Source organism: Diprion similis, chromosome 10 (assembly GCF_021155765.1).
Source record: "Diprion similis isolate iyDipSimi1 chromosome 10, iyDipSimi1.1, whole genome shotgun sequence".
Classification (NCBI taxonomy): domain Eukaryota; kingdom Metazoa; phylum Arthropoda; class Insecta; order Hymenoptera; family Diprionidae; genus Diprion; species Diprion similis.
The window spans coordinates 5,160,310-5,181,630 of record NC_060114.1 but is presented as its reverse complement, the minus strand read 5'-3'; the positions used below and the strand labels follow the sequence as shown (position 1 = coordinate 5,181,630).

At 35.5% G+C, this 21,321-nt stretch overlaps 2 protein-coding genes across 3 annotated transcripts; both read left to right on the top strand.

The window, feature by feature from the left end:
- The first annotated feature begins 387 nt into the window (after positions 1-387).
- LOC124410908 (carcinine transporter-like) lies at positions 388-10,824 on the top strand. The gene is made up of 10 exons (XM_046889630.1): positions 388-613; positions 3,482-3,819; positions 4,514-4,730; positions 4,797-5,055; positions 5,789-5,981; positions 6,087-6,305; positions 6,700-6,914; positions 7,549-7,724; positions 8,240-8,412; positions 9,855-10,824. The coding sequence occupies exons 2-10, from the start codon at positions 3,566-3,568 to the stop codon at positions 9,910-9,912; spliced, it is 1,764 nt and encodes a 587-aa protein (XP_046745586.1). The 5' UTR covers positions 388-613; positions 3,482-3,565; the 3' UTR covers positions 9,913-10,824.
- A 427-nt stretch (positions 10,825-11,251) lies between these two features.
- LOC124410909 (carcinine transporter-like) lies at positions 11,252-20,451 on the top strand. 2 transcript variants are annotated; one of them, XM_046889631.1, is made up of 10 exons: positions 11,252-11,645; positions 14,175-14,586; positions 15,343-15,559; positions 15,619-15,877; positions 16,780-16,972; positions 17,100-17,315; positions 17,826-18,040; positions 18,499-18,674; positions 18,959-19,131; positions 20,194-20,451. In XM_046889631.1, exons 2-10 carry the CDS (start codon positions 14,333-14,335, stop codon positions 20,243-20,245), a joined length of 1,755 nt encoding a protein of 584 aa, XP_046745587.1. In that variant the 5' UTR covers positions 11,252-11,645; positions 14,175-14,332; the 3' UTR covers positions 20,246-20,451. The 2 variants fall into 2 exon arrangements, with proteins under 2 accessions (XP_046745587.1, XP_046745588.1); XM_046889632.1 differs by lacking the exon at positions 11,252-11,645 and having other exon boundaries at positions 14,482-14,590.
- The last annotated feature ends 870 nt before the right edge of the window (positions 20,452-21,321 follow it).

The window sequence follows — 21,321 nt, the reverse complement described above, 5'->3', positions numbered from 1 at the left end:
AGAGTTAATTCCTATGGTACGAGTTGGCTAAATTTTATGACATTTTTGAAAATGCGCTCAGGTCAAACGCCAGACGTAAAGTGTCTGAAAATAGTATTTCTAGTAATATAATAACAAAAGATACGTTCAGTTACAATATCAAACATGTCTTGATAATATGATCTGGCTTTTTTTACGTAACTAGTTGGGTCTAGGGTCAACGAAACTATCGATTCTATATGGTTTCATCCTTGGTGCGAACAGACATGGTTTTGGTCGCTGGCTCTCGTACTGTTCTAACATATTCGCGCTGTGTGGGTATGCAAGTGTCGTTGGTTTCAGCCCTAGTCAATTATACAAACAGAATATATAAGAGCCAACGCTGACTTGACACCCGGATCAGTTAGAAGCAAACTTCGATTTCGTTCGGTGGGAGAAGTCGAAAGGACAATCTTGACCAATCGGACTCGATATTTTTAAATTCGTGCACGATTCAAAAACAGAATCGATTTTATCTTTATGGAGATTGCAAATCGTAAGCTTTTAAAATTGTGACTAATTGTGTTACCAAGGTTTTGAAACGATGAAAAATGGATGATGTAAATCAATTTGCATCGTCCTGAAAATTTCGAAGGTAATTATAGATATTGTTTAAGCACACAAATTATATTCGTGAAAAGTTAACGGAACTATTTTATGTATATTGTTGTTACCGATAACGCTCTGAATTTTTTTTTTTATTGCATGTACAGAAAGATGAAGAGATTAAATCAAGATTCTTATCAAACCACGAAAAACATACGCTTCAAGCAGTACTTCAATTCATTTTTTACTCTATTCACCAGTCCTCGCGGAAAAATAAAGCTTAACCAACTGATTGAACGAAAATTCTATCACCAATTGTAAAATTGTTTTCACCGCAGGCAAAATTACTCGGCTGTTCCTAAATTCCCACCGTTAAAGAGCCCAACAATATTAGCAGCAATCTTCGAAAATGATTTCAGTGAAAGGCGCAACTGGAGAGAGATACTTAATCCAATGACATCTAAGACACATCGGTAGAATTAGAATTAGTTCTTCGTATTACCTACCGCAAGTGATACGTAATGCAAAGTAGGTTTACTTTTGGAAACTCAACTCTTCATCATTTTAGTTTATAATACTAGAAATTGAAAACAATCATGTCTAGATCCGTAGATTTTTTAAAATGGTTTTTATGTTTTAGGTCAATTGTATAATAACGAATAGAAGAATAATTTTTCAAAAGTGAAAAGCTATACAAGCTTTTTTTTTAATGTAATAAACTCATTGAAATCATTTTCCAAGTCTGTAATTTCACTTCACTTATAACTTGCTTGAATGAGATCTATTATTTTCTTTTGATACACCTGCGCTGAATAATTAAAAAAATATTCTTACATAAATTTTACAAAAAGTGATCGGATTTTTTATTTTATGCAATTCACTTACAGCATATAATAACAAAAAAATTGTAGCACCCCATTTTCGATATTCTCCAGTGATGAATGAAGATTTGATGCTTTTAATTTTGAACACAGAAAATATTCACTGTTGGATATGGTTAAAGCATAAAAATATTTATCCACGTTGTTAAGGAAGAAAAAATTTTGACCCCTCGTAGCGGTTTTGTAATTCCGCTACTGTAAATTAATGAGAAGTATATTTTCTTGAATGAAATTAACCTTTGATGAAATATCGTACAATAAACGATAAAATTTTGTGTGACATAACGAATCAAGTGTTGGTATATTATACGTACTCCATTTAATGAAGTCCATCCGACGTCACGTCATGAGTTTGCAAAATTAATCTGTCGCTTCAATAATGCCCGGAATGGAGTAGATTCATTCAATTTCATTCTACGATTGTCCATTTTATTCATAAGACTATTTTTATCATACTGGCATCGATGAATATTTTATTTGACAATATTGTCCCGATGTTGTTAATGTCGAAGTAATTTGAAATAAAGCATTGTTGTATGAGCTTTTATTGATAACTTAAGGATTGTGCACTTTGTGAAGAGACCTTCGCAGTTTAGAAATACAATAATTCATATTATTTACGGCATCACACTTGGGAGACGTTAATTGGTACATAAAAATTTGGATATTTTGTAGTTCTTGTGGCTTAAAACTGAACCCCGCAGCCAGTGAGATATTGCTATCACATTCACTGAAATAATACAAGGTCAATTGTCGCGACAGATCTCACAAGAGGGTTAAATGAGGCTAACTGCAATTTTCACGTTTCTAAATGAAGGTATATTTACTAATATATGCGTCAACAACGCAATGTACGATTGGTATGATTATCCCTTTAGTGAACCAACAAACCAGCCGTTGACATATAATATTATTTTAAATTGATCCTGCATGCTAAGTGGGAAATTTCATGTTTTGTTGATATCAAATTTGCATCATTTTCTGTTGTATTATATCTTACAATGCCTTTTTTATCTCTCAAGAAAATACCTTCATTAAAATTTTAACCTTCAATTATTAATGGTAAAAGATTTTAGCCCATACAAAACAGAGGCTCTCTAGTCAGATTCAAATTCAACTGTATAATAGTTAATGTTGACTTTCGGGATTCCTTAGCAATAGAATTGTGATGAAATACGGCTGAATTCGACGGAATTTAATTTGAGGTTACGAGTGGTGACGTTACCATTAGTCGATAATAAGCTTTCAATCATGGATGGTTATCGGCTGATGGCAATGGTATACATTTTTCACTAATTCTTACTTGCGCATTTACAATTGGTCGGCAGATTATTACGATTAGCTAAAGGCGCGATTAAAATTGACTATGATACGAAAGTGGTGGAGAAATACTTTCGTCGTACGAAGAATTATCGTAAGATTCGAACAAGAAATTATTAAAACCATTGAATTTATGTTATCAAATGGAATTCCGTTCAATAATTGCATTTTTTGTATTGATTATCGATAACTTAAATCGATTCGTTTGATTTTTTTCACTCGGCACGTGAACAATTCAAGAATATTGACGTTATATGAAACTTTAATAATTTCATTTCGATCATTGTCTACGTAAATCGATTTTATCGACCAACTAAAGCAGTTAGTAATATATTTTCATGCACAAAATTGGATGCGGCCTAATTTCGGAAAACAATTTCAGCTAAAAAGGTGATCAATATCATTGAAGACAGTTTTGAGTACATCATTTAACTAGTTTCTAATATTCCGGACGCTTCTGGTTATTCTGTACCTATACTGTGTATTTTTGTACTGTTTTTCTTTCAAAATGTCCGCATTGTTATTACCTCGAAATGAAGCAAACATGTCGAAAGATGAGATAAGAAGCGCTGCTGTAATTCATTGTGGGCTCGAACCGTTGGATAAAATGTTTTCTCTTCGAAATTTTTTCGGAAAACCGGCTTGAGTGTAAAAATTTAGGATTAAATAGAATGAAGTATTATTACTTATTTTATTATTTTGTCCTCTGATTTCAGACTTTTTTTTTGTGGTAAATGAAACCCAAATATTCATCCTACAAAAACAAATACTGGATAGGAAATTTTAAATAAATCAAGAAAATGACCGTCAGTCCCGAGGAAGCGACGGTGCTCCAGGGCGGTAAATCTGAGAGGAAAATCGAAAACTTCGACGATGTTCTCCCTTATGTCGGAGGTGCTGGATGTTATCAATGGATTTTATTTTTTCTACTTCTTCCGTTTGCCTTTGGCTACGCTTTTCTCTACTTCACTCAGTATTTCGTCACCCTCACACCAGATCAATATTGGTGCACGGTACCTGAATTGGAAGCATGGAATTTTACCGATCATGAAAAGTAAGCATTATTGTGAGAACAAAAAAAACTTTCTACCATGCGACATAATATCAAAACTTTTCAAATACTCATTTTGCAGAGAAACTCACCAAGATTCTGCATTCTGGGAGGATCATTACACGTTATCAGAAATTTTATTACACTGAGCAAACTGGTGATTGATCAGATGGATTCACGTTTTACTTAACATGTTTAAGTGTATTAATAATTAATAATAATCGTTATTGACAAAAATTAAACAAAAAATTAAGAAAAATTGATCAGGATATGACTATAAATGGCATTTCTGTCATTCCCGTTGCAGAAATTAACTTTTTAAACAGCGTTAACTAAAGTTAAAAAACAGTAGTAAGCAAAACAAGAAAACTTTATCGATCGTTATCATTTGCAGAAAAGTGTGTTAGATAATAATTGAATGGCCTCTAAACTAAAAACTTTTGACGTTTGACAATATTTAAAGTATTAAACCCAGAATGATATAGATTTTCAATGTTTTTGGAGGAATTCATTCACGGTAAGCCTTGTTTAATATGTAGGTAATCGTTTAGCATCATTTAGAATTTATAAACCCCCCCTCCCAGATTTGAATGAGAATGTTGACCATTCAAACACTAATCGGATTCGAAGTGATGCAAATGTTGACCAACTCCAAAAATGTCTAAATAATTATTGCGAACAATTTTCTCTGTTCCAGAATTGCGTTTTCTATTCCAACTGTCAGCACTGCGGTTAATGAATCGGTGGAGGATAGTGCCAAGGCTTATTCCAGATGCGAAATGTACAATGTGAACTTCACAGAATTACTGAGTAATGGAATCAAGGAACCTAATGCATCTTGGCCAACAACGCCGTGCCGTTATGGATGGACATTTAATTTCAGCTCCATTCCTTATGCATCGCTTGCAGTAGAGGTAATTTTCAAGTGCAATTTAATTCCGTGAAGACAAAATCATGCAATAAACTTTTTTATTTCACAGCTCGAGTGGGTATGTGATAAAATGTATTACTCTTCTTCGGCTCAATCGATCTTCTACGTTGGCAGTATCATCGGTGGATTCATTTTCGGCTATATAGCCGATAATTATGGACGAATGCCTGCTTTAGTCGTCTGCAACATGGTTGGATGTTCTGCTGCGATTGCCACATCGTTTTGTAACAATTTCTGGTCGTTTTGTCTCTGCCGGTTCCTGGCAGGAAGTGCGTTTGACAACTGCTTCAACATGATGTTCATCATTTGTAAGTCATATGAGTTATAGATACTCTACTGTGTGTACATGAGTAAAGTGCGCACCTTATGCGCAGGCGGCAAGCCGTTCGAATTTTATTGGCCGACACAATACCAATCGCAACTGTCAAAAAATGTCCCTAGGGGCTCACCGTTAGCTGTGGGCTTGTAGAGACATTTTCTGACAGCCGCGATTGGTATTGCGTCGGCTGCTCAATCAAGCGGTAACTGTCAGTCAATAAAATTCAAACAACTTGACGCACGCGCATAAAGTGCGCACTTTCTACAATTTGCTAGTATGGATTACTATAAAACAATTTTTGCCGTCAACTTGGAAATTCGACGTCAGATAGTGTTATATTGACATCAGAAAGTATGAGATTGATCCCAGGTGGCGTTAGACTGACATCGGAAAGTCTTATATTGACATCACAAGATATTAGATGAACATCAGAATAGTATTAGATTGTTGTCAGAAAGTATGAGACTTACATTAGATAGTGTTAGAATAACATCAGAGAATATTAGATTAACATTAGACTGACATCATATATAGTATGAGATTAATATCAGGATAGTGTTAGATTGACATTAGAAAGTTTAAGGTCGACATTTGCAGGTGGTATTAGATTGAAATCAGACAACGTCAGATTCACACCAAATTATAGTCCATAGAAATCAAGACGGGATTTTTTCTCAGTATAAATTGATGTTTAGAGACAAACTGAGAGGCATTGTTTACAGTGATCGAGTACGTCGATCTGCAGCATCGAACCTTCATGGCAAACGCATCATTTGGTCTGTATTTTTCTTGCTCCGCCGGCGTTTTACCATGGCTTGCATACTACATTGCCGATTGGCGAATTTTCAATGGAGTCACAGCGATACCATTCATGGCAGCGTTTTTTGCACCCTGGATAGTACCTGAAAGTGCAAGGTGAGTCCTTGACTTATTGTTAGTACGGTCATCTAGAGCGTTCGGTATTAAAAACGTTGAAAGTAGATTTGTTCGTGATTTTTGCACAAGGTCCGTTTCTTCCAGATGGTACATCTCGAGTGGTAAGATTCCAAAAGCTGTGAAGACGTTGAAGAAAATTGCAAAGGTCAACGGTAAGACTGTGGACAAAGAAATCTACAAGGAATTCGAGGAGAGCTGTAACGACATCGTAAAGAATGACAAGTCACATGACAACTACACTGTTATGGATCTTTTCAAAATGCCTCGCCTTTTTTTTATCACAGTCATGCTTAACATATACTGGTAAGATCACGGAGAAGTTACGGGAAGTGTAGCATCGATCCCGCTATTTTCAGTTGAGTAATCGAAGTCAACATGATTCTTTGACGTCGTTAATACAGACAATTTTGATCTCATTTGTTCACCATAAAAGTTGAAAAAAAACGTTGTTATTTTGTTTTTGTGAGCAGAAGAGTAGCAAACCTTAAACCGACGGTCAGCGAGCGTTTCTATACAATAATTCGAAAGTTTTTACCTGTTAGTAGGTTGATTTTTCACAAATTTATACAAAATCAACTACCTCAAGTTATTAAGTTGGCAGACATGTTAAGTCTGCTAAGTTTCAAAGTTTTCTCTTAATATGTTTAGTCAAATATTTCACATGAGAAAAGTATCAAGTCCGCATTTGTTTCTATAGGCTTCTTATTCTTTTCGTGTATGACGGCCATGTTTGGAACATGAAATTGTTGGATCCGGATGTTTTCACATCATTCTCTTTGGGTGCTTTGACCGAACTTCCAGCTGCCTTACTACTGGTACTTTACCTCGATAAATGGGGTCGCCGATGGATGAGTTTTTTCTCGATGCTCCTCTGTGCAATATTTTCGTTCATTGCCTTGGCCATGCCTACAGGTGAGCAAATATTGTAGGATTACATGAGTTTATTGTAAATAATAATATACATGAGAGGAAATTCTTTCACAGAAATCACAGTTTCATTGCAACAAATTAAATTCATAACTCATGTAGATTTTTATTGGATACGCATTAACGGTAAAAAACAAATTTTGTCACTCCGAAGACTGCGGAAAATACCCTCAAAAATTTACCTACGGCGATCAGCATTTGGTCTCAAAGCATCAGAATGCATGAGTCACTTATAGGGATAAATTTGATGTAACGCATCGAAGAAATATATAAAATCATATAATAATAGAATAGAAGGCTCTATTGTCCGAACAGAAGAGTTTTTGAAGTGACCGAAATTCAGTGAATTATTTAATGATTTGTGAAATACTTTCAGTAAAGTTTTCAGTTTTTCCGATATTTGCGGTGGGTACTCGAATGAAGACGAATTTCTCAAAAAGTTATCTACTCACAGGATACAGTAAATTTTTGAAGGTGTTTCCAAAGTAATTAAACGATGCTCAGGCTGACACTAATTTTTGCGATTTTTAAGCTATTTCCATCCCGTTAAAATGTATAACATTTTAATTAGGCAGCGGTAAAATAGTATGTATTTACGCTCTTCCCAGTTTTATTTTAGGTGCTACCCGAGTTGCGATGGGAATAATTGCACGCTTTGGGGTGAACTTAGCTGGGAATATTGGATTCCAGTATGCCGCAGAAATGTTGCCTACGGTTGTCAGGGCGCAGGGTGTATCCCTAATTCACACTTTCGGGTACATCGCCCATATTATCGGACCCTACGTAGTTTATTTGGTAAGTTTCTCTATCGACGAATAACGAAGTTCTACGATTTATTGAAGCCAATCGCTCAGTACGATCCAGAAACATTCAAATATTCCATTCTTTTTCAAAACTCGGTGGTAAAAAATAGAAAATTTTTAACGACATCTCGCGAAAAATGATATGTGCAAATATGAGAAGTTTTTTTTATGTAACTCTTAATGGAATTTGAATTTGCATTCACGTATAGTAAAGAGTAACCGGAAATTTCGAAAGTGGAAGAATAAGAATTTTTGTATTACAGCAAATCAAAGCGGAATTCGAATTCTGATATTTTGATGTCTGAGGTTTGTTGTTTGTAATCAGAAAAGAATTTTCGAAAAAACTTACTGCGAAAAGGAGAGAGGAGAGACGACATAAAAAGCTTAATTATGCTTTAATAACAATCCTGTTTATTTTTTGATTCATTTATTTATATTGTGAAATCATCGATATAGCTACTTTCAATTACAGTTTTATTGATCTGTCATCTTGTCATCACTTTCCAGCATGACGTATCTACGCATCTACCATTGACGGTACTTGGATTGCTTTCCCTTGTTGTGGCTGTGCAGTCTCTATTCCTGCCCGAAACATTGGGTCAAGATTTACCTCAGACGTTGCAGGATGGAAATGATTTCGGTATTGAACAGAACTTTTGGTGGATACCATGCATATCAAGGTGAGAAACAAGAACATATTCGCATTACTAAAAATAATAAATTCCAAAAACCAATGATTGATAGACTAACTGGTACGTATCATCTTAATTGAAAAATCAGCCACTTGGTGTGCTAATCATGAACTTGAAGAGGACCTTCACTCTGTATTTTGAGAAAGTTGTACAAATTCATATGTTGCTTTTTATAGCCTATTTTGAAAACCATATTGAATTAGAATATCTGCCTATCCTGTTGGGATTTTCAAGTGCTGACATCTACGCTTTCAAATTACACTATGAACTAGTAGAGCTGGTAGGATAACCTCTAAGACAGAAGCTTATAAGCATTACATTCTTTTGGCATTCTAACTGAAAATATACTCGTGGAAAAAATCAAGGGTCTCCTCGTTTTTAGCCTAAAAAGGTTCTACTTCGAAACACTGTAACTTTGCATAAATTGCAAATAGAAAGTTGACTTGGAAACTATTTTCAAGCTGAAAATCTTGGCTTTAAGCTCCATTTTTTAGATTTAGTCTGTACACATTTTTGCTCAAGTAATCGTATCTTTCAGCCACTCATGTCAAATTTGTAAAGTGAACGTTCGACTTCACGTGGTCATACGCGATGAACAAAATTTTGTTTTTGATTTTCAAGATAGCCATTTTGTAGCTTGGAGTTTTCCGTTAAAAAAAGTTTTTAAATTTTTCCACGATCTTTTATCGCCAAGTTATTTTTATTTTATATCAAATAAATTAGGATCTGCAAAACTTTTATCCTACGTAACAAGTGAAAAAAACTTGGGTGAATGCTGACGCCGGCGTAAGCGTACAGTCGCTATTTTTCGTTTGAATTCCAATATCTTTGGTATTGAAGAACGTAAGAAAAATTTTTAAAGTGGGTTTTTGAAAGAAAACCTTTATTCTTTGAGGTACCAAGACTTGAACCTTTATTTTTGAAAATTTTTGTACAATGGTTTTTTCGCTTGTTATGTAGGATAAAAGTTTTGCGAAGACTGTCTTTTGACATTGGATAGTTTGGCAAAAAAAAGATCGCAGACAAAATTTAAAAAGATCGTTTTGAACATAAAACTCCCAAGCTACAAAATGGCTATCCTGAAAATCTCTTATAAAATTTTGTTGCACATCACTGCGTAAAGTCGACCGTTCACTTTACTAATTTACTATGAGTGACTTTGAATTCAATTTTCTACTTGCAATTTACGCAAAGTTACAGCGTTTCAAAGTTGGTACCTTTCTCGGACAAAAACGTGGGAGTTGTTAAATTTTCCCACGCGTGTAGTTCATACAATTAATTGAAAGCGTAGATGTCAGCATTTCAAAATCTCAAAAGAATCGGTAAATATTCTAATTTCAAATGTTGTTTGAGATAGGCTAATAAAAAATGAAGAAATAAATTCACACACGTGATAATTTTTTCACCAAAATTCATTTAAAATATTGCAGCACTTCCGAAAGAAAGAAAAAATTCCGAAAGCTGTCACCTACAAACGTACTGCCGTAAAGGATCATCAGCCCCGACCCGTTGGACCAGAAGAATTCTAACAATATGCAAGACCAAAGTCATTTATTGCCCTTAGCAAACTCAATAGTTTGGAAAGTGATTTCAGACATTGACTAAATATTGGGTTTTCCATAAAAAATTAACAATCTGGGGAAAAAAATTACATCCAAGTATACACTTTTTAGGATAATTTCGATTAAATTTCATCTACGTAGATCTAAATTTTAACGAATCGTAAATCCATCGAGATTTTCGTAGATTTCAATTGTATTTACGTATATAGACTTGAGGTGATCTGATATTGTGAATGCACGTTTATGCTTATTACATCTCCGTATATCTACTTGAATCTCGATAGATTTAGACGGTAGACATATATGCATGTATTGTCATTTTAGCGTAGGGTTAATGGTACACAGAATATGATCTTTGTTTAATTAGTGTTACAGTATTATTACAGTTATTGTTGGTTATTTTAATTATGGCTCCCTGTAGTTGTTGGTGTGGCACTCTCGTTGGTAAATGAAGTGTTTTAGTGTTAACAACGGCATTTTTAGAATTTTGATCACAACCGCGCAGTGTTCGTTGGTCTACACGCGCAACTTTGGGTTTTTTCTACTGGGGGGTGGGTCTTCTTGAGACTGTGGTGTGAGTATACATCGCTGTATATTGGTTGCCTAGCATTTGGAGCAGTCTCCTTGAGACTGTGGTGTGAGTATACACTGCTGTATATCGATTGCCTAGCATTTGGAGCAGTCTCCTTGAGACTATGGTGTGAGTATACACCGCTGTATATTGGTTGCCTAGCATTTGGAGCTATTCTGTAGATATTTTACATAGGGCTTTGGGGAACTTAAGTTTTTCTTATGGTTGGATCCTATTTACCGATTACTATTGATTATGTTTATTTGAAAGGTTACACAGACGATTATTAAATACTAAGTGGTTAAGATAAAATCTCCGGTTTGGTATTCTTATTCTTTCACCTCACAAGATCATGTTGTGATCTAGCTTACCTACGGCACTCCGTTGTCGTGCGGTCGGTAAGTGGCCCCTCACCCGATAGTCAGCTGCATAGTTCCACAACAGGAATTTGTAACGTTCAAACACGCCTGGTGTTGCCTACCATACGGCGTTCCAAGTATGGTTCTTTGATTTATTCTAATTAATTAATGAAGGATAGGTTCGAGAACTGTCCAATTGTTATTTAATATTTAAGCGTTTATTATGGTATCTTTATGGTCCAATTTATGTGATTGGCTAGACAACACTCTCGGTGTTTACATTTCAGTTTTCGGATGGTACGGTCCAATCATACTTCAACTGAAGCTTCAAGCATTGGTGGAGATTCGACCCAGGATGACTTTGTGCTTAGTACAATCTTAATTCACAACTTCATAGCGTGGGCCAGCATTCTAATTGAAACAGTCAAGTGGTTAACACACGCAATATTACAGCAGTAAATTAAACACAGCATAAGAGGCGCCGCCGGCTCAAAACCCGGATCAGTTGGCAGTCAGCTTTGATTCATTCAAGTGTGAGATACCGAAGAGACAGAACAATTCGGACTTCGCATTTAGCTCATCTACTCATAATATTTGTACTCTCTGAACAAGAGAATCGAAGATTTTGATGGAGTCTGCAAACTTAACTTTGCCTACTGTAACTTTTGTTACAAAAACATTTACAATCGCGAAAGATCGGAAGATCCTCATCAATCCAGATATAATAAGGTGATTATGATAGTAATTATTTACTCGCATATTGTGCAAATCGTTGTGATATTTAAATCTGCGTTGTACAATTTAAATATTACAAAAATAAATTTTTACCGCAATTCCTCGTTCCATTTGACTGTAAAGCACTCGACTGGAAACTATATTCGAAATCCACCAATTGTAGAACTCATTCGACGATCATCTAAGCTCGCAGTATCCAAATTTCCACGCAGATCATAACGTTTGTACGTTAGAATTTTCGTATTAAATAAAACTTAGCTTTTTTCCATTCTTCATAATATCATCCATAGCTTCTCGCTTTGTTGTAAATTCATTTTTAGAACCGGTGAATTGTTCTTACTGAAGTTTTGACTAATCTGGGTGATATTCTTCCTAATTTGTCCATCACTCGTGCAAGTGTCACCTTCAGGCAAATTCCATTTCCACCATTTCCGATCTTTGGAGAAAATTTTCAATACAGCTGAGTGTTTCATTTTAACCACCCCAGGCCGATTACTCCGAAACTAAGCAAGATACAAAAAAATGTTTCGTACAAAATATTCAAGGTTTGCAAAGGCAAAGAACATGAAGGTGTCTTAAGTAATAAGTATATGAGTACTTTTTGATCCAAGATTTGATGACCTTCCAGATGTCGATGGAAAAAATACACTGTTCTATTTGAAAAACCAAGTTGACTTTTATCTGACGCTGGTTATTCCACTAGCAAAAAATCTAATACCATTATGTGCTTTCCCTCTTCAAACCTTGAATATTTTGTAATAAAGATTTTTTCGAATCTTGCTGAGTTTGGGAGTAATCGGTATGGGGCGATTAAAATGAAACACCCAGTATAACAGGATAAATTTATAGAAAAAATTTGGAAACAATTGAAGGTTTCACAGTTCTGAAGAAGTCATTTTACTTGTCATAAAATCGGTGAAAATTTTCTAATTATGTACTAGCGAAAGCAAAAATTAAAGAAAATATCAATTTCTAAACTAGATCAGCCTGTGATCACATTCTCAAAAATTTACAAATAAAGAGGGAAAATGTAGGCAACAAAGAACAAAATCTAAATATTATTGCTTAATATCGCCAAATCGCAATTTTTTGATCGTGAATTGTCGAATGCTAGAAAGAAAATTTATTCGACTACTTTAAATTCGACTATAGCAACCCCGAAAAAAGATGGTATCTGTAGTTTTCTGATGGGGTTTGAGACAACGGCCAGCGAATAATGGATAATAATGAAATCTGAATATTACCGGCTCAAAATTCTTGTAATATCCGACAACAACTAGATTGATCCGCTTACTTTACTTGGGCCTCGATGGTTACGACTGAAGCTTAATTTTCTTTTAATTAATCTTCCAGCATTGAGACATCGTTATAAGATTTTTTCTCAATTGATACAATTCAAACAATTGCCGAGAAATGTCACACGACAAAGTTAAATGAGGCCAAGTGCAATTGTCGCGACAGACAATTAGTGCAATTTCAAACGCCGGTATCATTATTGGTTTTGTGACAAGCCAACGTGAAATTGAAACAACGTAGATTAGTCGTATAAGTCACTGATTGTAAAAGTATTAGCTAATTTCGGCCATTTTATATTTAACAAAAAATAAAGGCTATCAAGAAACGACTTCGTTTACTGGAAAGCTCACGCAAACATCGCGTGTTTGAATGTGCAGATGATGGCAAAAACCCACTGTGACTACAAACAAAAACCTGTTATTTGTAAATTGTGATAAAATTAAAACTGTTTTCTGTCATTTGTAATCGCACAAAGGATTTCCTGGCGAAACAATAATAAACTCAAACGACAGTCGTTTGAATTAGAGGCACACTTTACGGATACTGTTGCAAATTCTACGGTTTGTATGGATAAGTCTGGGACTCAAATGTCTTGTCTTGGTTACCAAGTGCTGATATACACAGCCTATCAGTTACGCAGTTTACTTTCTTTATTACTAGAATAAACCAGATATTCTTTTACAAATCAACCATGATAAAATAAAAATAAAAGAAATTATGTGACTGCAGATAAATTCAGAAACTTGCTAACCCCAATTTTTGCGTTATCAGTTGTATAAAAAACCGCAAGTTTCTTTTAACTAAAACTAATTGAATGATTTAGCAGATCTACATGATGATGTTTCTGAATTGAAAGTTGGCATAGTGAAACCCATCATAGTGGATAGGCAATTGGATTAAAAATCAAATATTAGCTCAATTTTCGTGTAAATTACTTTGGAAGTGTTTTTATTCCTTTGGCTATTTAGTTTTTAGTTGCTGAATTTAACTGCAATGATCATTTCGGCATCAAATGATCTTCACACAGTCTAGCATCTTGTGCCCTGAATCTTTTATTGAATAATTGCATGTAATAGTAAACTTTGTTTTCGTATACAAAACATGAATTTATTGAATTTCGAAATTTCTTAATAAGATTTCGAGCTGCGCAGAAATGATAACACACTTTACAATTTTTTGTTTTTTTCAATCTCAAAAGGTTGATGATATAATTTTTTTTAATTCCAGTCTTTTCGTACCGATTACAACAGAATATTTTAACGACAAATAAAATCAGAGATTCAATTGCGAAAGGAATTCAAGCATAGTACGTGAAGTAAAATCGTACAAATCGTGCACATCGAGAATTGCGCGCTGCACAAATTTTGGAAACAATTGACGATAAGATGCCGACTGCTGGAGATGCGACAACGACTGTGGAAGGCGGCGCGGTGGTAAAAAAAATTGAAAACTTCGATGATATCCTTCCTCACGTGGGAGGCGCTGGGCGTTATCAATGGATTTTGTTTTTTTTACTTTTGCCGTTTGCCTTTACCTACGCATTTCTCTACTTCACTCAATTTTTTCTCACTCTAACGCCGGAAGAATATTGGTGCACCGTGCCTGAGTTGGACGGATGGAATCTTACCGATGCGCAAAAGTAAGTATCTAAGTACTGTGAGAAAAACGTTGACGAGATTCCTGATTTTCGTAGTGGTTAGGCGAAAGCTTTTTTTTTTATCGTTTGGTACAAAAAATGCAACCCAATAATCTGCTTTTTTTTGAAACTCAACTTTAATAGCGTTCAATTTTTTTTTAGCACACACATCTTACTAGATTAAAATTCTGAAGTTTTCATATTTCAGATAATTTATATTTCTTAAATTACATGTTCAATCACATCTTAATTAAGTACACAATTACACGTATAGCTGAAAAATCGTGAATCGTAATTTGGTCCTTATTTTTCGACTAGAATACTTGTATACAAAAACCAAAAATATCGATCACATCCAACAATGTATCAGAAATTGTGAAACACTTCATACCGTGTGTCGGTAAGGAAAGTGCGCACCTTATGCGCGTGCGTGAAGTCGTTCGAATTTTATTGGCCGACAGTTACCGCCTGATTGAGCAGCCGATGCAATACCAATCGCGACTGTCAGAAAATGTCCCTAGAAGCCCACAGCTAACGATGCGCTCCTAGGGACATTTTCTGACAGTCGCGATTGGTATCGCATCGGCTACTCAATCAGGCGTTAACTGTCGGCCAATAAAATTCGGACGATTTTACTCATGCGCATGAGGTGCGCACTTTTTTCACGGATACACGGTATAATGATCAATTTCTTGCGATTTAATTCACTAGATTTCGAATACGAATTCTCGATATTCAGCGTAATTTACTCTGTCCCAGGATCGCCCTTTCCATACCACCTAGTGACGCCACAGGGTATGAATATGCGGATGATAATTCGCTTTCATATTCGAGATGTGAAATGTACGATGTGAACTTCACAGAATCATTGATTAACGGCAGTTACGATTCTGATCCAACTTGGCCAAAAACGCCATGTCGCCACGGGTGGACTTTCAATCACAGCGCCATTCCATACGTTTCAATTGCTGCAGAGGTAATTTTCGAATACAGATTAACGCAGTCAGTAGCGATGCTTAAATTCTTCAATTTCAGCTCGGGTGGGTGTGCAAAAAATCTTACTACTCCTCGCTGGCGCAATCGATCTTTTACATCGGTAGTATAATCGGTGGTTTTATCTTCAGTTTCATTGCTGATAATTACGGTCGATTGCCTGCTTTAGTCGCTTGCAATACCGTTGGATTTTTCGCCTCGATTGTATCGGGGTTTTCCGACAGTTTCTGGTCGTTTTGTCTCTGCAGATTCATCGCTGGAACAGCGTTTGACAACTGCTTCAACATTATTTTCATCATTTGTAAGTGACAATCGTATTGGAAATTTGGTATTGCACAATATAATAAGTTTATATAGTATTGTTATAAGATTATTCGGGTACAGACTCGTCTATGGAAGATCAAAAACAGTTTATCGTTGAATTACTTCCATCATGGATAAGACTATCCGTTTTTTCATCCATACAGTCGAAAGGATAATAATCAAAAATTGAAATTCTCAACACATTCAAATTAAAAAAAATTGTTTGTTTTAATGAAATACTTCTTGCAGCTGGAGAACAAAATATGCAGCTGCAGCGTATAATTTTTTTTTTTTACGGCATGGGCATTGAGAAGTCCACTTTTTGTGGCAGTTTTCGTTCCGTAAAGTGACGCTTTATACGGCAGCGAACAAAGTTGCGGAATAAAGTTTTTATTCCACAGTTTTGATGCGCAGTTCGAAGTGCGCATCCCAAACTGCCGAATAAAGTAGCTTCGTCGAACAGATCGCGACATAACCTCACTCTTCGTTTTGCTTTTCAATGCCCATGCCGTAAAAAATATTGTATGTGGCATGCCCGTTAACCGTTTTTTGGCTCGGATAATTTCAGTACTCGCTTCTGGCTCGCTTCCGGCTCGCCTCCAGCTCGTGTGGAAATCTTGGTCCTTGCCAAAAATACAGGCGGTTTACGGGCATGCCACATAAATAGCTATTATTGTGGCAACGAAAGATTTTGTATCATATGATTTGGTGATGTAGGGGCGTTGCCTGTGTTTATTTTTTCTTCATAACGTAAAAAACATGAACTTATCTCTGTGAGATGAAAGATGAGGTGAACCTATCCAAGATAATTATCTTGAATGAAATTATCTAGATAACATACAGAGCTGATTACAATTTAACTCACCCTACGAGTATTCACTTCGAGACATTTTTTCACAGTGATCGAATACGTTGGTCCGCAGCATCGAACTTTCATGGCAAACATGTCTTTTGGCATTTATTTTTCTGGTTCTGCGAGCCTTCTACCGTGGCTTGCATATTACATCGCTGATTGGCGAATCCTTTGCGGAGTCACAGCTGTGCCAATGATATCGGCATTTTTTGCACCCTGGATAGTGCCTGAAAGTGCCAGGCAAGTTCTTAAAATACGTTTACCCTCTCCTGGACTAGTCATTCCATCCTTAACAGTTCACAGTACGTGTAAACTCTGAGAATTTAAGTTTTGCTTGTAATTGTTTCATCTCTTCCAATTTTCCCAGATGGTACATATCAAGTGGAAATATTCCAAAAGCGGTCGAGACGCTGGAGAACATCGCGAAAGTGAACGGGAAAACTGTGGAGAAGGAAATTTTTGTGGAATTTGAAGATAGCTGTAATGAAATGATAAAGAACGAGAAATTACACAACTACACTGTTTTAGACCTCTTTAAGAAACTGCGCCTCGCTTACATCACGGTCATGCTGAACATATACTGGTGAGCAAGCAATTTGCATTTGCTTAAATTATCTTAATATTGTTTCAGATTGTTGCAAAAATAAATTAGAAACATCGTAGTGATTTCGTAGGATGCAATTTTCACGCAATTCTCACCCGAAATGTTACAAAAACATTGCTGCAATATTTCTATATTACAATTGCAGTTGCAAAGTTTTCGAGATATTGGAGAAATTTTTAAATGTTTTGCTTACTATCTAAAAATTTATAATACAGTATTGTTGCAATTACATTGGAAATTTGTCATATTTATATACTTGATTGTGTTGATCTTGATATTCTCAACACCTTTTCAACACCTTTGTGCACTAAACTCGGAATATCATTTTTCGGGAATATCTCTGGAAATGGAAGATATTCAAGTTAATGAATACTTCTGTTGTTTTGGGTGGACATTTTCTCGTCTGGTGGATTGTGGAAAGATCGCAAATCCCAAGATTGGAGTAAAATATTTTTGCAACAAACATTTGAAAAGATTATTTGTTCTCAGGCTTATTATTCTCATCGTGTACGATGGTCACGTATGGAATATGAAGTCGTTGGATCCGGATGTTTTCACATCGTTTTCTTTGGGTGCTCTGACAGAATTTCCGGCTGCTATTTTGCTGACACTTTACCTTGACAAATGGGGTCGCCGATGGATGAGTTTTATTTCCATGATGATCTGTGGGGTTTTCTCTTTTATCACCTTAGCCATGCCCCCAGGTAAGCAATAAACCAAACAGCATATCGATAATTAGTTGCTTGCAATATGTCCGTTTACTCAATATTTTTCTTTGACACGTAGTTAAATAATTCCACAAACACTAGTAGATTAAATACAAACCATGTTTGCAGCATTCGGGATAAAAAGAAAGATAATATCTATCTGTGCTAATATTTCGTATTTCTACTTGATCCGATACTAAATCCATATAATAGGATCTAAATTTCATGCATTTGGGGAAAGTAAATTATATGCAACACTAGCTGGGTGATCGTAGTTGTAATTATAAAAGCGTTTCTTGATCGCATATATCACCTTACATTTATTCAATATCACGAAATAAAAATCGAACTGTTCGCACGATGCCTTTTTTGTCTTGATATTCGTTAAATTAACCTGCAACGATCAGCTGATTGCCCACTTCGACGCCATATTTGTATATGTTGTGTTGTTTCAGGTGCTGCTACGGTTACAATGGGAATTATTGCACGCTTCGGGGTTAACATAGCTGGGAATATTGGATTCCAGTATGCTGCAGAAATGTTGCCAACGGTGGTAAGGGCGCAGGGTGTATCCTTGATTCACACTCTCGGGTACATTGCTCATATTATCGGACCCTACGTCGTTTATTTGGTAAGTGTCAGAACTCACAATCTACCTAAATTTTGCAACTTTCTGAGAGATAAAAACAAAATTAAAATGAATCCAAACAATATTTCAATGATCCTACATTGACGAATAAAATTGAACGGTATAACTTTGAAAGAGAAATTGTAAGTTCGGAACGCAACAATTATTTATACGTTCTAGGCACACCGTGTATACTCACACCACGTGATATCCTAAATCCTTTATGTTCGCCATTTTTACTTGAAACTAGAACCGAGAAGTAATGTTTTTGACTCATTATTTTTCAGTCAGACGTATCTCCATCTCTACCACTGATAGTACTTGGATTACTTTCCGTTACTGTCGCCATACAGTCTTTATTCATGCCTGAAACCTTGGGCCAGGATTTACCGCAAACTTTGCAGGATGGAAATGACTTTGGCAGGGAACAGAGCTTTTGGTGGATACCATGCATATCCAGGTAAGAATCAAGAGTATACTCGTATTGTATACATCCTAGTGGAAATAATTTCGACGCCGAACTTATACGAATTTTATTTTACAATTAAATAGATAAATCCGAACACTTTCGTAATAGTAATTATCTTTCATAGAAAATTGTGAATATTTATAATTCTTTTTTGAAAATGCTAGTTTCTTACGAAATTCTACGAAAAAAAATCCATTTTGTTTGAGTCCGAAATTGTTATCGCCATTTATAGAAATTTGTATAAGTATTTTGAAAATTTTTCGTAAAGATTTGTAATTTGCTATGCAAAATATTACGATTTTTGACGACTTTCCACTATGTTTCATGGTTTGGACAATTTCCAACGATTTTCGAACACTTTACAATTTTCAAATAACTGCACTCTATTGCAGTTTGGCGTAGAAGTTATTTTCACCAGATTATTCACATTGCCAACGATAAATGGTAGATGATTATTGAATAAATCAAAACTAACACTATTCCACACTTATCTCCATAAGTTCTGTAAAAATCTCTCACTCTCTCTCCTGTTCTCTTTTTCCATTCATGGCCCACGAAGTTCTCAAAGATTCAGTCATCACTTCCATCAAAGTTGAAATATTCGATAATACGTCGTTGTCGGACGTATTCGCTACCCTTTCGAAAAGTCTGTCATGAAATATTATAGTTCAGATGTCTAATGTTTATACATTTTACACAACAATTTTACAGGTTCTATATTTTTATTTTGATAATGCATCGAACGTAAAGTCTTAGGGTAAAAAATGAGTAAATGCAAAAATATTTTTAACCGCGCAATTGGGTTTCAAATATCAAACCAAAGTTGAGAGCGTCGGAATTAGTTAAATTAATGGTATCAAAACGGAAAATTTTCGGAAACAGAAATATTTCTTCACTGTCAGCTACGTAACGTTTATTTTAATGAAAATTTGAATTTCGAAAAGATGACTAAAGCTTTATACACTCTGTGGGCCATTATTAATTGCTAAGCGCGTAAGAGTCCATCGATTGCTATTTTTAAAATCTTGCTCAAATCGTGTTGTATGCTTTCAGCTTTCCCGAGAAGATGAAGAAATTCGAAAAGCCGGAGACAAGAAGTGCCTAGTAAAGGATCAGTTATGGTGAGATAGACCGAGAATAACATTTCCAATACTCATAAATAATTGCCAGCTATATTATACACTAAACCAATGCAACGATTGTAGAACGAAATTCAGATAAAATTACAACATGTTTTCAGATATTCGTATGATCGAACCCAGCGCAATCAACGGTTTGGTAAACGATAACAGCTTTCTTGGCCGAGGTTATGCCTATAATAGCTTTTACCACTCTGAAATAGCTTAACACATACTTAAACAAATAACCATGTAATTATAGTCTGTGAAAATAAAAGTCAAACATACAATAACCTTTTTTAAGTTGAGTAACTACAGTGATTATAGCATCTTGAGGGTTTTTATATTTTTACGTTTGATTTATTTCGAGTGAAATGTATTCAGGTGACATACATTTATCGTTGCGGAGTATTGAATTATATCATAGAGTAATTGTTTATTGCTACAATTGCATTGCACTCGTGTAACAGTTTTGTGTGACGACTTCTCGATTCACTCATCATCCCGCGGCGCACCGTAAGGAGTACGTTCAAGAACTTTGTGAAACCGTCTGTCAATCGGAATAGTGATGTATCGAATGTTGCCAGAAGGTTACACTTAACTCTACCACATCAATCCTTTCGACAGATTTCGTAAATATGTAAATATAACAACGTACGAAATGGTAACGTTAAGTAGTGAAGAATAGATTACGTATGAGCATCGAACATTTAGCTGTGATCAAATTAGCGTTGTGATCAGGTATTTTGATTCTTGCGACGATTCTAGTGATAGAGCGATGGCTTCTTTGGAACTCGAACTTGTTGCGTTTGGCCGGAATTATTTACCGTAAATTGAAAGTATACGCACCAACCTTACGTCTCCCGAATCTGACTTTAAGTAGTAACGTGGGTGTATTCACAGTTTTATTTTCATTCCGATCGATCTTTCTCTGCTATTAGTGCTACGATTTTGTGTAATATTTTCTGCATTCCTGGGTGCCCAATTAGTCTTGAATTGTTCATGCAGGGCAATTCTGTGACGACAGTTTGTTGGCTCAAAAAAAAAGTAGGGCTAACCCGTT